This window comes from Brienomyrus brachyistius, unplaced genomic scaffold (genome assembly GCF_023856365.1).
Source record: "Brienomyrus brachyistius isolate T26 unplaced genomic scaffold, BBRACH_0.4 scaffold27, whole genome shotgun sequence".
In the NCBI taxonomy this organism is placed as follows: Eukaryota; Metazoa; Chordata; class Actinopteri; order Osteoglossiformes; family Mormyridae; genus Brienomyrus; species Brienomyrus brachyistius.
In genome coordinates, this window is record NW_026042306.1 from 5,131,451 (window position 1) to 5,148,249 (window position 16,799).

At 41.4% G+C, this 16,799-nt stretch overlaps 2 protein-coding genes across 4 annotated transcripts in view; both read right to left on the bottom strand.

The window, feature by feature from the left end:
• LOC125721033 (kelch-like protein 10) overlaps positions 1-16,799 on the bottom strand; it is a 125,469-nt gene that overhangs the window by 94,924 nt on the left and 13,746 nt on the right. The window lies entirely within an intron of this gene.
• On the bottom strand, positions 173-15,601 carry LOC125721035 (kelch-like protein 10). The gene is made up of 3 exons (XM_048996962.1): positions 15,390-15,601; positions 14,369-14,858; positions 173-1,494 (listed from the first exon to the last, which is right to left on the bottom strand). Exons 1-3 carry the CDS (start codon positions 15,548-15,550, stop codon positions 874-876), a joined length of 1,272 nt encoding a protein of 423 aa, XP_048852919.1. The 5' UTR covers positions 15,551-15,601; the 3' UTR covers positions 173-873.

A 16,799-nucleotide genomic window follows, 5' to 3' on the forward strand; every position in this document is an offset into this window, starting at 1 on the left:
ACTGAATTCTTTTGTTTGATTTAAGCGCATTACAATCTGTGACACAGCAGCAGTGACAAAAAATGAGTCTCAGATAAATCTTGAGATTTGACTCCTTTGTTTCAGAGTACAAGAAAGGAATCACTCACCGCATAGATGTTTCCCTGATATGCCACTACTCCAAGGCCACGTCGGCGAGTGCGCATGGGAGCGATCAAGGTCCATTCGCCCGTGAGTGGATCATAGCACTCCGCAGTGGAAGTGGTCTGAGCTCCATTGCTACCCCCACAAATGTATATCTAGGAAAGATGGTTCACAAGTGATGTGTGTTATGCTGTACATGATTGGAGATGGAGATCTAGAAAGCGTAAATGTACATTTAGCTAATGGATGTTTAATCCATCCACCTTCCATAAAAGTCTATTCAGTACAGGGTGGTGGTGAACCTGGAGCCTACCACAGGAAGCACATGGGCATTGGTAGGGAATTTACAGTTAGTTGTGATCATTTCCCTTGTGAACCGCAGCTTAATCAGCTAATTAAGTTCACTAGGTTTGTTTGAATAGGGAAATCTGCAAATTGTTTAGGATTCTGACCCTCCAGGACTGGAATTGGGTAAAGCTCCTACGTTAACACCAGTTATTGTATCTCACAAGTCTTGGGCTGTGGGCAAAATTGCAAAAACATAGAGCTGGACACCACAGCACTGCCCAATGTGCCACTAATGCAGAGCGACAATGCAAGGTCATTTATGTTTTATCTAAACACTGACGTTCACTGAATAAACAATTATGGATTGAAATCAACCATTTGAAGACAAAGCGAGCTACTGAGTATGTAACATAATCAATTTCAAGGGGAAAATGAGGGTAACCACAGTCAGACGCCCTCCTATTAACCTACCTTTCCATTCAGGGTGGTGGCACTGGCATCCTGTCGCTCCTCATGCATGGGCTGGATGATGGTCCACTCATTGGCATTTGGGTCATATCGCTCTACAATATTCAGAGGCGACACGTCTAAACGGCCACCCATCACATAGATGAAGCCGTTACTTACGGCCACACTGACACAACAGCGGCGCCAGTGCATAGGGGCCATGTGCTGCCATGTCCGTGCGACGGGGTCAAATCTGAGCACAGCATCGGTGAAATTATGGCCATCATAACCCCCAAAACAATACATGAAGCCATTTAAACACACACTGCCATGGCCGGACTGGCGAGTCTCCTGCCCCTGTGTTATATCCACCCAGCGGTCGGCCCGGGTGTCATAGGCTTCAATCCAGTTTGTCGTGCGCATGTTCCATCCACCAACAGCCAGCAAAATGTCAGAGGGCAAGCGCGGGCGGATCAGTGGGTTCTCAAAATCAGATCGTGGACGTTCATCATGAAGATCATAGATGACCTTCAGTACATTAGTGATGATTGGCCTGCACGCCACATTGGCCTTCACTAGATCGTTGGCTTTGACGATTTTCATGAAGTATTCCGGATCCATACGAGCCATCCGAATCTACACAGGAAACAATGAGAGAATGAGAGAATTCCCATGAGTTCCTTAGTGCTTTCTGTGAATCTCTGGAGATGAGCAATTCCTAACATTAAGGATACAGCAGTAAGTGCAAATTTTTATTTCTTTAGCTGAAGCCATTTACTTTGAAAGTCTCAGATGTGTCAGCTAACACTTGTTTAATGTAAGACATCTGAGTGTTTTGTTTTCCATTATTTGTTACACTCTCCTCCTAGGTGTAATACCTGGAAGCCTTGGTTGTACACTTATGGGACATGGAAATGGAGGTTCAGTCTGTAGCTACAGTAATAAGGACTTTACTCAGTGAGCATTCTATTGTTATATACACAAGTCAATGAGAACATAGTATAACTATACTCACCTTGGCCAATAGGACTGAAATGTGGGCCTCTCGGGTGGCAGGCTCGTGCTCGATCCACCGGAGGATGGCCTCAAACACCACATCCTCTTCTCTGACATTAAGCTCATCCTGCTCGATGATGTCAGAAAGTTGTTCAAGACTTAGTTCTGGGAACTCATTTGAGCTGATGGCAACCTCCTTGAAGTTTTTCAAGATTAAGTTGAATGCAGACTGGTGCAGCTCGTTTACGCAGTAGACATCGGCGATTTTAAGAAGGCCAATGCAGTTGTTGAGGCAGAGCTGCTCATGCAGGAAATCACAGCAGCGCTGCACGATGCCCAAGACACTGAGATAATCAGCAGCTGCCAGGAGGTTCTCCACATTCTCAGCTGTGATGACCACAGAGTATGTGTAGGCATACTCTATGACCTGCCTCAGTGTTTCTGGGGAAATGCCTGGGAGTTGGTACTCCCGCTTTCCTGAATCATTCCAGTCACTGGCGAACAGAGCCCTGAAACACAATCCAGAAGTGACTCATCTAATAAATATCGGTTTTGCAGGCAAAGTTAAATAAGGGGTTTTCTAAATCTTCTGAACCAGGGACCCCCAAATGGAAATTAAGCAGAGATAAGGACCCCCTGCTACAGATGATCTCATAGGCATTTAAGAACTAGGGGCCTGGGGCTTTAATTCTTATTTTTCCAACAGTAGCTCCCCCTTTAATATATTTTACTTGGGCTGGTGGGCAAGTCCCCCGGAATACTTTGTTTTGCCTGTTTGACATGGTCCCCTTTTTATATATTTATACCATTATTATTATTATTATTATTATTATATAGTAAAAGTTAAGGTGGTACACTTATCAGAAATATTTCATGATCAGCACTGACCTACATTAATATAATTTAATATAATGTATATTAATATAAACTTTCTGTCATCCTAGAGCCTTATTGCCAAGGAGAAGTCATTGCTAACGAGAGATAAAAACTGACTCCTTGCTGTTTTCGCATCTTCATATATGGGTCACAGCTACTTACTGGAAGTAGGAGCTACAGCCACACAGAATTACTCTATGGGCGTTGAATTGAACACCGTCGGTGATGAGGACCACGTCACAAAGCTGTCCTGCCAGCCGAAGCTTGTTAAACACTTCGAACGCCGGGGACATCAGTACTCGCTCCATGTCGTGTGCCATCATAATTCAAAAATGTGGATATCTCGTCTCTCTCTCCTTTTTATATCACTCGAAATGACGTGTACATACATTCTAAGACGCAAAAACCGCACTTTGCATCACAGTTTCCTAAGATACCATAATGTTTATTTTTAAATCTATATTTGAGACTCGAAATGGATTGGGGGGGGGGGGTGTATTCTACGCACAATCAGCTGTACAAGAAGAACAAGTGAAATGTTTTTAACATCACTTTTGGAAAATGTATACCGTGCTTATCTTAGAATTTAAGTTTTGTATTATGTGAGAATAGTCAAATCACGAATTCCCGAAATAAAATAAATAAATAAATAAATGTTTTCATATTTTTTCTCCTCCGCTACGTTTCTAAAAATGAAAAACAAAAAAGGTCCTTTACATGTCTGTCAGGAACGAGGTTTAAATTCGCATCTTATTCCCTAGTTTCCACTTTAGACATAAGCCATTGAGCAACAAATGTCCACAAGACATTATTTTATGGGGTAAATCTGGTCGGCCCGTTGTGGCAATTATTTGGAACAAGAATAGTCCTTGAAAATTGGGCTGGGCGGTCCGTCTGTTTTGGTCAACATTTAGCACAAGGCGGACGTATTTATCGGACCGCATATATCCCCAATACGGTCATGAAAACAAATTGCAGCAAGTGTGGAATTATCCCAATGATTATTGTGCTGTGTACACTTCACCCAAATCCTGAACACTATTGAATATAATCGATTATGTATTATAGAGCAGTTATGTTAATCAAGGTACAGTGTGCAATATCACTCCATGAGCTATTGACCATTTTCCTGTTTTATGATCTTTTCTTGAGAAATCGTTTTTTATTTTATTTTTTTGTAATTCCTCACTTCTGCCGACTAACTCCTCCACGTTTAATATATTTTCGTGCAGGTTTTTAAGTTTGTTTTCCTGCAGCTTCACGGCACCCATCGTTCTTGCGCACCCACACAGATGGACGAGTTAAGCTAGAAGTGGATGGGAGTAGCGGCAGGACAGATATTCCGAGGGCGCCCATTGAACGATGTAAGTAATTATTATTTATCGTTAGAATTCTCACTTAACACAGAATGTTGTCTTTGGCTGAAGTTTAAACAGTCGAGCTGAATTGTGGGAAGATAAGCTGAAGCTGTTCGCGTCCGCAGCTAATGCTCGCGCCATGACTAGCTAGCACATAGTGAAATGGTGAATGGATTTGGCGACATTTTCCGTTTGAATCGAGTACAGAGACGTAGGTGTTGTTTTGTTTGTGGCCCTGCTTTTACAATGCACGTGTAGCAAAGTGAAGTTGGGATCTGCTTGCGTCTTTTGCAGCTAACATCACACTCGATATAGCCGCAGTTTATTGTGGAATCGCCATTTTGGGTGTACACAACGCAAGAGCGCACGAGTGTTTATATAAAACAATTCCACTCTGGCTGAGTTTTCTTCTTATTATTTTTCATGCTATACTATATACAAACTTTTTACTTGTACATCTTAGGATATAGTTCATTGTGACAATATAAATGGTAGGAGAGAACTACAACAGCAACGACTGTGGGTTGGGGCTGGGTAGGGGATAACGTTTTCTTAGTTGGGATTAGGGTTTTGCCCATAGACATGAATGCAGAGTCCCCATAAAGACATCTAGCACATCTTCTTCTTTGTGTTCTGGAATTGCTTCTTGTAGGTTAAGTTAGAATGGTTTTCACTGTTCTTTGGTCTGGAGAACAGGCTGATTAATCACAGTTGAGTTTTGTGGGCAATCAACCATATGAATATGTACATATATGTGTGTGTGTGTGTACAGTAGTGTGCAAAAAATCATAAGCAGTCAAAAGAAATTGTGTGATTGTTAGGGTCTGTAGCAGCTAATCACTGCTGTTAATAGCAGCTACTATAAACTACTGTTAATATAACTGCTAATAACATAACAATTTTCCCATTTTTTTTTTTTTGTGTAATAAAGCCTATAATGTAATAATGTGATACGTTTTTGATTCAAATATGTTAGTATGATATTGGTAAGTTATTACTGTATCAGCCTTTATTATATTAAGGGGGAAAATTAGCACATTATTGGCAGTTATTACATTAACGGTAGACATCATATTATATATGTCTAATGCAGGGGCGCTGCTAAGGATTTTGGGTCCCATGAAAGGAATCTTGACAGGGCCCCCCACACAGTTTATTGGGGGCTTCTCTGGGCCCCCTCTCAGTCATGGGCCCCGAGAATCGTCATCGTTTACCCCCCCTTTACAGCGCCCCTGGTCTAATGCACGAAGCATTAACGTTAGATATGCTTGTACCACAACTTATTAGGCAAGAGAGAAGTTCTATTGCCCATTTTCATTGCAAACCAGCTTAACATTTACAGGATAATTAATTGCAAGTTCCGATGTAGGCTGCCATTCACACACACAACTGGAAATAATAAAATGCCTGGACAGAGCAGATACAGCCATTGTAGCCTTCGCTCCTGTCTGCTGCTGTATGCAAATCTCACTGAACCATTAAAGCTGGAGCAGAAGTGATGTCTCCGACTAATTGCTGGTTGTTAGAGAAGTACTCAGAATAATGAGAAATAAAGTAAAAATTGTGAGGGAAAAAAAATCAGAATTTCGACTTAATAAGTCAGAATTCTGAGATAAATGTGTGTTTTTTTTTCTACTCCAGATGGCAGAAAACTCTAAAATCAACAAAGCTCAAGAGTCATAATTCAGAATTTGTTCATTTAGATCAGAAACAGCTCTATGGGATGCTTTCGTCTAATCAGACTGTACCACATGGTTCATATGTAACACTTTTCTGGAGACCGCAACAAATGGGGGATTCTGAAACTGCCCGTTTGTTTGGAAAATTCCAGTCACCCTGAGTGAAAAAGGGTAGAACCCTCCCTCCTGTCCCACTGGCCTATGATTGCCTGATAGCAGGAAGAGACGGTCTATAGGGGAAAGTAACCTTCAGTTTAACTCACAGAAAGACAATAAATAGTAGCACTTAACAAATGAGAGAATATTAATTGACTAGGACAAACTGAGATGAGCAACAGGAAATATAACTGTAAGCTGATAAGAGAAAAAGAAGGTGAAGGGGAAAATGGAGGGAAATTTGCTGCTTCTGATTGGATGCAAGCATGCAGGTCAGCTGATCCACCTGAATGTTTCCAACTCAGCAATCGGTGATGAAGGGTCAGTAGATTGGCTAAGTGCTGGAACCAGAAGCAGAAGCTGGCTTTCATGCTCTGGAGGGTCCTGTGGCATGAAACCTTAAGCAGTTCTTTACGCATATGATGCTCCTTTAGGGGGTGCCATAGACATTCGGTCTGCATATATATTATGTTTTATCAGTGTTTCTTGTGGACCCTCAGCAGTCCATGTTTTTGCTCTCTCCCAGCACCAGCTGTCTGGCAAGGAGCAAAAACGTGGATGGACTGGGGGTTCCTGTGGATCAGGTTGAAAAACATTGTTCTGTATTGTTTTTGTTAAATGACTGATATTCAGAATTTATTTTTGGGGCTTTGGCTGCATCCTGGTTATAATGTTTAATTGAGATATGAATTAATATGGAGAACACCACACGCACGGCACAAATTCTATGAAGATACTACTCATAAATTTAATGTGATAACACATGTGATAAAAATACAAATATAAGGGCTTTATTTGTATGAATAAAGCATTTCACATATCTAACACATGTGTCCCCAACAACCGTAGCCAGATATTAAATCTGTTCTAGAAGAGCACACTCATTGCTTGCTGTAAAAGCATGCAGGAGGTCCCAGCTGAGCTCTGCTATAGTTGTGCTCTGTGTATTATTCATTTGGCAGATGCTCTAAGACAGAGAAATGGTTGGAGAGAACAAGGCAATTAACAAATGCATGCAAACAAGTGGCATGTTACACAACAGGAGCAAACCATTACAGCATCCGATAACAAAGGAAAGCAGTTGTCTTGCCATAATTGCATTTTGATAGCTGTTCTAGTGCCTTAACCTCTATGCTCTGACTCCACTGTAAGGTCTAAGTTCTGTTCCCTCAGTCCATTATTCAAGAGGCATTTTCCTTATTTTGGTGAATGTTTCTGATTCTTGTTAGTGTCCACTGTTTCTGTTGATTAAGTCCAGTGATGCTAGCCACACCGGTAGATGCGTAACCTGGTTACCCACCAGGCAGGCAGATGGGGGCAGGTGGGCGAGGTGCAGCGTACTGTATGATGCAGGGGGGCACTGTGCAGCAGCTGAAGTTCCTCTTGGGTGTAATCATGTCCTGCGTACGGAACCAGCTGCCTTTCTCTGCATTGTAGCATTCCACATTTGCACTTATGGATCCTGCCGTCTGTTGGGGTCTGGCCACAGAATCTCATCAACATCACAAGCAATGTCTGCTCTTGCTAAGCATCGGGGAAAATATCCCCTTGTGTGCCGAATCCATCCATGGATTGACCTTACCTCAATATCTCCGCAGGCCTGTTCCATTGCCTGCAGAAGAGGCATGCGGGCATGTGGTTGGCGGTCATATACGCGCCATCTCCAAGCAGAAAAAAACTCTTCTATAGGGTTGAGAAATGGCGAGTAAGGGGGCAAATACACAACTTCAAATTGATCATGGTTGGTGAACCAGTTCTGGACGATAGCAGCCCGATGGAAACTGACATTATCCCAGACAACAACAAACCTGGGCTGCTCTGGTCTGTCCTGTACAACTGCATCATGAAGTGCATCTAGAAATGTGATTATGTGTTGCGCATTATATGGACCCAGTTTGGAATGATGGTACAGTAGCCCTCGGAGGCTTATGGCGGCACACAATGTGATATTTCCCCCGCACTGCCCCGGGACGTGCACAATCGTCCTTTGGCCAAGTATATTATGTCCCCGTCGTCTACTTTTGCTAAGGTTGAATCCAGCCTCGTCAACGTAAATAAATTCATGAGGCTGAGCAGCTCCATCCACGTCCAAGATTCTCTGCAACAAAAAATACATATTGTAGATGGCATTACTCAAAACACACAACTACACTACTACACATACAGAACCGCCCCACCCCACCCCACCACACAGGTACCTGTGTAGCTTTCCGAATATATCTATGTGGTACTGATCAAATGGTACATATTCAGCTGTTACTGGACTGCACCCATTCTGTATTGTAAATGTAAAGGACTGTTACACTTACCTGTACATATTCATGTCGAAGTCCTTTGACCCTGACACTGTTCCTCTCAATTGGGACCCTGTACAGTTGCTTCATGGTCATGTTGTGCTTTACCAGGATGCGTCTGATAGTGGTAATGCTTACTCGATTTATGTTGTTGAATACCTGCCTATCTTCAAGTATTTGTTGCTGTAGCTGGTGGAGACGGATTGCATTGTTTGCTCTCACTAGGTTCACAATGGCAAGTTCCTGCTGTTGTGTGAACAGGCGCTGCCGTCCACCCCCAGTAGGTCTTCTAGCCATTCTGTAGAAAAATGCAACCACAAATTGTTATTGGTTTGCTTCTTTTTTACAGTACTGTATATACTGTACTTTACTGTGTATACCATACACAGTACTGAAACATCTCAACACGTTATCATCGTATGTTTCACAAAACTACTACTTTTCTTCAAAAAGGAGCATTAGTCACCCTGAAATACAGTACATGTGATACGGCAATGTGATATGGTACAGTATTGTAAATACTCTAGATACAGTCTGAGTAGAGTAGAGAGTTGAAGACATACCTGTTTTCCAGTCGGAATGTCCTTATTATGGATGAAACTGTGAAACGGCTTAGATTAGGGTGGACTCTCTGCCCAGCTTCCCTCATAGTCAGGCCATGGTTTATGACATGGTCCACCAAAGTTGCTCTTATGTCATCAGAAATAATGGTCCTTGCATAGCCTCTTCGACCACTTCCTCCTCTCTCTCTCTGCCTGTCTTCCTCTTCCTCTACCTCTGCCTCTAGCTCTCCCTGCTTCCATGCTTGCAAACTTCTCAAAATGGCTTAAGTGAGGTGTATTTGTAGCTGGCTGATTGGTGTTCCATTTTGTAAGTAAGCATTTTCAGGTGTGTGTCTAAGTATTTTCAATTGCCCAATGTGTTTTGTATTTTGAATAGATGTGTTTTCCCACTGGTACCCTGAGATTTCATTTTTGAATGAAGTGTCTTATGTATGACATAGTGTGTAGTGTGCAGGAGTAAGTGTGTTGTAGAAAGGAGTGAGTGTGTTGCAGAATTGCAACTAAAGTGCTAACCAGAACTTTTATTTAAGGTATGGTTGCACTTTGTTTAAGGTATAGTAACAACAACTTCAAGTTACGTTACTTTGGTTTAAGCATGTGTCTATAGTGTTCAAGCAATGGGTAAAAACTGTAATAGCAGCAGCAAAGCTAACACCCGCAACCAAAAAGCGTAATGTTCCTAATAGAGTGGCTGATCTGTCCTGAAATCGTAAAACTGAAAAGTTTTCAAACACAGTATGTATATTATATAACATGTTGGATAAATAGATGTAATTTATTGGTGACTTCGTGTACATTGAAGTTTCTGCCTTTTAAACAACTATAAAGTAATGTTGTTTGTTATATAAAAAATGTACATTTAAATGTATGAAACAAAAAATGTATACACACACACATTACATTTTCGTTAGCTGTAAAATACAGTGAAGTGAAATCTCCATTATTTGCGTTGCAATATTCCACCACTAGGGGGCAATTTTGGACGAAGGAATCTCTTTAATGGCTGTTACCAACAGAAATGTTTGCTGCTACAGTATTCAGCTTTCTGGGTGTCCTGCAAAAAGAACTAGATGACTACAAGTAGGTATGGAATGCACACTGCCCATCTGACAAACCAGAAGCCACTTTTTGAAATGTAAATTTTATTATTGAAACATTTTGTTGGATTGCACTCTAGGTTTAATGGAAGAAACTGTGGATTCCATGTATCTCCTGAAAATCTTCATAGTCTTTGTGGAGACAATGATCTTCAAATTCACTTTGAGGTCTTGCAGAGACAAAATGAACTTGCTCCACCAGTCAGCTGGGTTACTGCCATGGAGAATTATATTGCATTCAAAAGTGTATTAGGTCTATAAGGTAATTCTGCTAACAAATTGTACAAAGCTCTCAAAATTATTTTGGTTTTCAGACAACAAATAACATTTTTCCAGCCTTTGTTCTCCAAATAAGACATTTATTTAAACGTTGTATACAAAAATAAATTAAGCATGTTCAATAAGAACACTTTGGCCATTATACATATTGCTGTGTATAGAGCCATTAAACTGCCCCCTTAAAGCTTTTTACTGCCAAACAAAGCTGTCAGGTCAAAAATCACACTGTTAAAAATGAAGTATAAAAGAATACAAAAATAACTTCTAACAACTTATAACACTTATTCAATAAGATTATAGAACAACATAATCATTGCATTGCAATTCAATCACCAGAGGTGGCGTGGAGTACAATAATTAACAGCTTGGCTTCAGGGAATGCCAAACCCTTCAGGGAATCCCAGTGTTATTTAACTGTCCCATTCTGTGTCCCTTCCCTGTTTGGCCAGTAGGTGTCATTGGTCATCTCGTCCCACGTGTTGTCAGTCTTTCTTGTCCTCCCCTGTTGTCAGTCTGTAGCGTTTCCCTTGTTCCCTGCCAACCACTTGTTGAGCACGTGGTTACCTGTAATTTCAATTCATTAACTTACTGTTTGCCATAGGCTTTTAAATACATTATAAATAATTTAAAAAAATAACATAACAAGAGATAATACTATGAATTTCCTCACTGATTAATTGTGTTGTGGGTTGGAACTCAGTATGGAGTCCCCACAAAGATACAGATACCTTATATGTGTGTGTGTGTGTGTGTGTGTAGCAGGGCCGTAGCACATCTTCTTCTTTGTGTTCAGGAATTGCTTCTTGTAGGTTAAGTTAGAATGGTTTTCACAGTTCTTTGGTCTGGAGATCAGGCTGATTAATCACAGTTGATTTTTGTGGACAATCAACCATATACATATGTACATATATATGTGTGTGTGTGTGTACAGTAGTGTGCAAAAAATCATAAGCAGTCAAAAGAAATTGTGTGATGTCACGATTGTTACGGTTTGTAGCAGCTAATCACTGCTGTTAATAGCAGCTAATAGCTGCTGTCTGTAGCAGCTAAACTACTGTTAATATAACTGCTAATAGCATAACAATTTTCCCGTTTTTTGTGTAATAAAGTATATAATGTAGTAATGTGGTGTGTTTTTGATTCAAATATGTTAGTATGGTATTGGCAAGATATTATTGTATCAGCCTTTATTACATTAAGGGGGAAAATTAGCACATTATTGGCAGTTATTACATTAACGGTAGGTATCATATGTGCCCTTGAGAGGTAAAGTGGGCTATCCCACATGTCAGTCAAAAATGACTGTCCAATATTAATTATTGAGGGTCTATCTATCTTTTAAATATACTGAGATCTGTGCTACCTATGATACATATCAATTGTAGGGTATAGACACACTGATTTTTTTTTTTTTTAATTCAACTTTGGAGCTCATTTTCTCAAAACTTTGTTTTTGTGGGATAGCCCACTTTACCTCTCAAGGGCACATGTTATATAGGTCTAATGTACGAAGCATTAACGTTAGACATGATAAGCTGGTTACCCACCAGGCAGGCAGATGGGGGCAGGTGGGCGAGGTGCAGCGTACTGTACGAAGCGGGGGTGCGCAGGCACTGTGCAGCAGCTGAAGCTCCTCTTAGGTGCAATCATTTCCTGCGCACGGCACCAGCTGCCTTTCACTGCATTGAAACATTCCACTTTTGCAGTTACTTTGAAGCCATCGGAGCCTCCCATCGCAAACAGCAAGCCGTCCACCACTGCGATGCCGAAATAGCTTCTTTGTTGTCTCATGGGAGGCCCAGCGTGCCACTGGTTAATTGCAGGGTCATAGACCTCCATAGTCCGCACTGGATGAGCCCCGTTGGTACCGCCCACCTGCGAGACACCAATGGTAAATGATCACTCGGGTACCAAACAGATAAGTAAATATCAGCTTTCTCGAAGTCAGGAACTCTTAAGGAATTATCGCCCTATAATAGCAGGCTGCACAGAACCTCCCATTGTCTATATAGGACACAAGCTTATAACTAATTTGTGTTCAACATACATGTCAACATAACTGCAGTGGAAAAAAAGGGAATTTGGGCAACAGAAAACCTGTACAATTCAGCGAAAACTGTCAACCATCAAAAAAATACTTCTTATGATCATATATTTTGCTTTTATTATTATTTTTATTAGTACTAAAAATAATACTTGTAGTCAGACACTGAAAAAAAAAACAAACAGAGCAATTACGTCTGGAACTACAGAATATAACTGTAATCAAAAATCTAAGCTTTACTAAGCGTATTCGTTTATAACCCAGATATGCAGGGAGCATATATGTATTGAGATGGGCCTTCCCAGCAGGTCATTTCATCCACTGAATTCTTTTGTTTGATTTAAGCGCATTACAATCTGTGACACAGCAGCAGTGACAAAAAATGAGTCTCAGATAAATCTTGAGATTTGACTCCTTTGTTTCAGAGTACAAGAAAGGAATCACTCACCGCATAGATGTTTCCCTGATATGCCGCTACTCCAAGGCCACGTCGGCGAGTGCGCATGGGAGCGATCAAGGTCCATTCGCCCGTGAGTGGATCATAGCACTCCGCAGTGGAAGTGGTCTGAGCTCCATTGCTACCCCCACAAATGTATATCTAGGAAAGATGGTTCACAAGTGATGTGTGTTATGCTGTACATGATTGGAGATGGAGATCTAGAAAGCGTAAATGTACATTTAGCTAATGGATGTTTAATCCATCCACCTTCCATAAAAGTCTATTCAGTACAGGGTGGTGGTGAACCTGGAGCCTACCACAGGAAGCACATGGGCATTGGTAGGGAATTTACAGTTAGTTGTGATCATTTCCCTTGTGAACCGCAGCTTAATCAGCTAATTAAGTTCACTAGGTTTGTTTGAATAGGGAAATCTGCAAATTGTTTAGGATTCTGACCCTCCAGGACTGGAATTGGGTAAAGCTCCTACGTTAACACCAGTTATTGTATCTCACAAGTCTTGGGCTGTGGGCAAAATTGCAAAAACACAGAGCTGGACACCACAGCACTGCCCAATGTGCCACTAATGCAGAGCGACAATGCAAGGTCATTTATGTTTTATCTAAACACTGACGTTTACTGAATAAACAATTATGGATTGAAATCAACCATTTGAAGACAAAGCAAGCTACTGAGTATGTAACATAATCAATTTCAAGGGGAAAATGAGGGTAACCACAGGCAGACGCCCTCCTATTAACCTACCTTTCCATTCAGGGTGGTGGCACTGGCATCCTGTCGCTCCTCGTTCATGGGCTGGATGATGGTCCACTCATTGGCATTTGGGTCATATCGCTCTACGATATTCAGAGGCGACACGTCTAAACGGCCACCCATCACATAGATGAAGCCGTTACTTACGGCCACACTGACACAACAGCGGCGCCAGTGCATAGGGGCCATGTGCTGCCATGTCCGTGCGACGGGGTCAAATCTGAGCACAGCATCGGTGAAATTATGGCCATCATAACCCCCAAAACAATACATGAAGCCATTTAAACACACACTGCCATGGCCGGACTGGCGAGTCTCCTGCCCCTGTGTTATATCCACCCAGCGGTCGGCCCGTGTGTCATATGCATCGATGCAGTTTGTCGTGTGCATGTTCCATCCACCAACAGCCAGCAAAATGTCAGAGGGCAAGCGCGGGCGGATCAGTGGGTTCTCAAAATCAGAGAGTGGACTTTCATCATGAAGATCATAGATGACCTTCAGTACATCAGTGATGATTGGCCTGCACGCCACATTGGCCTTCACTAGATCGTTGGCTTTGACGATTTTCATGAAGTATTCCGGATCCATACGAGCCATCCGAATCTACACAGGAAACAATGAGAGAATGAGAGAATTCCCATGAGTTCCTTAGTGCTTTCTGTGAATCTCTGGAGATGAGCAATTCCTAACATTAAAGGTACATTAGCTGAAGCCATTTACATAGAAAGTCTCAGATATGTCAGCTAACACTTATTTCATGTAAGACATTTCGGTGTTTTGTTTTCCATTATTTGTTACACTCTCCTCCCAGGTGTAATACCTGGAAGCCTTGGTTGTAGACTTATGGGACATGGAAATGGAGGTTCAGTCTCTAGCTACAGTAATAAGGACTTCACTCAATGAGCATTCTATTGTTATATACACAAGTCAATGAGAACATAGTATAACTATACTCACCTTGGCCAATAGGACTGAAATGTGGGCCTCTCGGGTGGCAGGCTCGTGCTCGATCCACCGGAGGATGGCCTCAAACACTACATCCTCTTCTCTGACATTAAGCTCATCCTGCTCGATGATGTCAGAAAGTTGTTCAAGACTTAGTTCTGGGAACTCATTTGAGCTGATGGCAACCTCCTTAAAGTTTTTCAAGATGAAGTTGAATGCAGACTGGTGCAGCTCGTTTACGCAGTAGACATCGGCGATTTTAAGAAGGCCAATGCAGTTGTTGAGGCAGAGCTGCTCATGCAGGAAATCATAGCAGCGCTGTACGATGCCCAAGACACTGAGATAATCAGCAGCTGCCAGGAGGTTCTCCACATTGTCAGCTGTGATGACCACAGAGTACGTGTAGGCATACTCTATGACCTGCCTCAGTGTTTCTGGGGAAATGCCTGGGAGTTGGTACTCCCGCTTTCCTGAATCATTCCAGTCACTGGCGAACAGAGCCCTGAAACACAATCCAGAAGTGACTCATCTAATAAATATCGGTTTTGCAGGCAAAGTTAAATAAGGGGTTTTCTAAATCTTCTGAACCAGGGACCCCCAAATGGAAATTAAGCAGAGATAAGGACCCCCTGCTACAGATGATCTCATAGGCATCTAAGAACTAGGGACCGGTGGCTTTAATTCTTATTTTTCCAACAGTAGCTCCCCCTTTAATATATTTTACTTGGGCTGGTGGGCAAGTCCCCCGGAATACTTTGTTTTGCCTGTTTGACATGGTCCCCTTTTTATATATTTATACCATTATTATTATTATTATTATTATTATTATATAGTAAAAGTTAAGGTGGTACACTTATCAGAAATATTTCTGATCAGCACTGACCTACATTAATATAATTTAATATAATGTATATTAATATAAACTTTCTGTCATCCTAGAGCCTTATTGCCAAGGAGAAGTCATTGCTAACGAGAGATAAAAACTGACTCCTTGCTGTTTTCGCATCTTCATATATGGGTCACCGCTACTTACTGGAAGTAGGAGCTACAGCCACACAGAATTACTCTATGGGCGTTGAATTGAACACCGTCGGTGATGAGGACCACGTCACAAAGCTGTCCTGCCAGCCGAAGCTTGTTAAACACTTCGAACGCCGGGGACATCAGTACTCGCTCCATGTCGTGTGCCATCATAATTCAAAAATGTGGATATCTCGTCTCTCTCTCCTTTTTATATCACTCGAAATGACGTGTACATACGTTCTAAGACGCAAAAACCGCACTTTGCGTCACAGTTTCCTAAGATACCGTAATGTTTATTTTTAAATGTATATTTGAGACTCGAAATGGATTGGGGGGGGGTATATTCTACGCACAATCAGCTGTACAAGAAGAACAAGTGAAATGTTTTTAACATCACTTTTGGAAAATGTATACCGTGCTTATCTTAGAATTTAAGTTTTGTATTATGTAAGAATAGTCAAATCACGAATTCCCGAAATAAAATAAATAAATAAATGTTTTCATATTTTTTCTCCTCCGCTACGTTTCTAAAAATGAAAAACAAAAAAGGTCCTTTACATGTCTGTCAGGAACGAGGTTTAAGTTCGCATCTTATTCCCTAGTTTCCACTTTAGACATAAGCCATTGAGCAACAAATGTCCACAAGACATTATTTTATGGGCTAAATCTGGTCGGCCCGTTGTGGCAATTATTTGGAACAAGAATAGTCCTTGAAAATTGGGCTGGGCGGTCCGTCTGTTTTGGTCAACATTTAGCACAAGGCGGACGTATTTATCGGACCGCATATATCCCCAATACGGTCATGAAAACAAATTGCAGCAAGTGTGGAATTATCACAATGATTATTGTGCTGTGTACACTTCACCCAAATCCTGAACGCTATTGAATATAATCGATTATGTATTATAGAGCAGTTATGTTAATCAAGGTACAGTGTGCAATATCACTCCATGAGCTATTGACCATTTTCCTGTTTTATGATCTTTTCTTGAGAAATCGTTTTTTATTTTATTTTTTGTAATTCCTCACTTCTGCCGACTAACTCCTCCACGTTTAATATATTTTCGTGCAGGTTTTTAAGTTTGTTTTCCTGCAGCTTCACGGCACCCATCGTTCTTGCGCACCCACACAGATGGACGAGTTAAGCTAGAAGTGGATGGGAGTAGTGGCAGGACAGATATTCCGAGGGCACCCATTAAACGATGTAAGTAATTATTATTTATCATTAGAATTCTCACTTAACACAGAATGTTGTCTTTGGCTGAAGTTTAAACAGTCGAGCTGAATTGTGGGAAGATAAGCTAAAGCTGTTCGCGTCCGCAGCTAATGCTCGCGCCATGACTAGCTAGCACATAGTGAAATGGTGAATGGATTTGGCGACATTTTCCGTTGGAATTGAGTACAGAGACGTAGGTGTTGT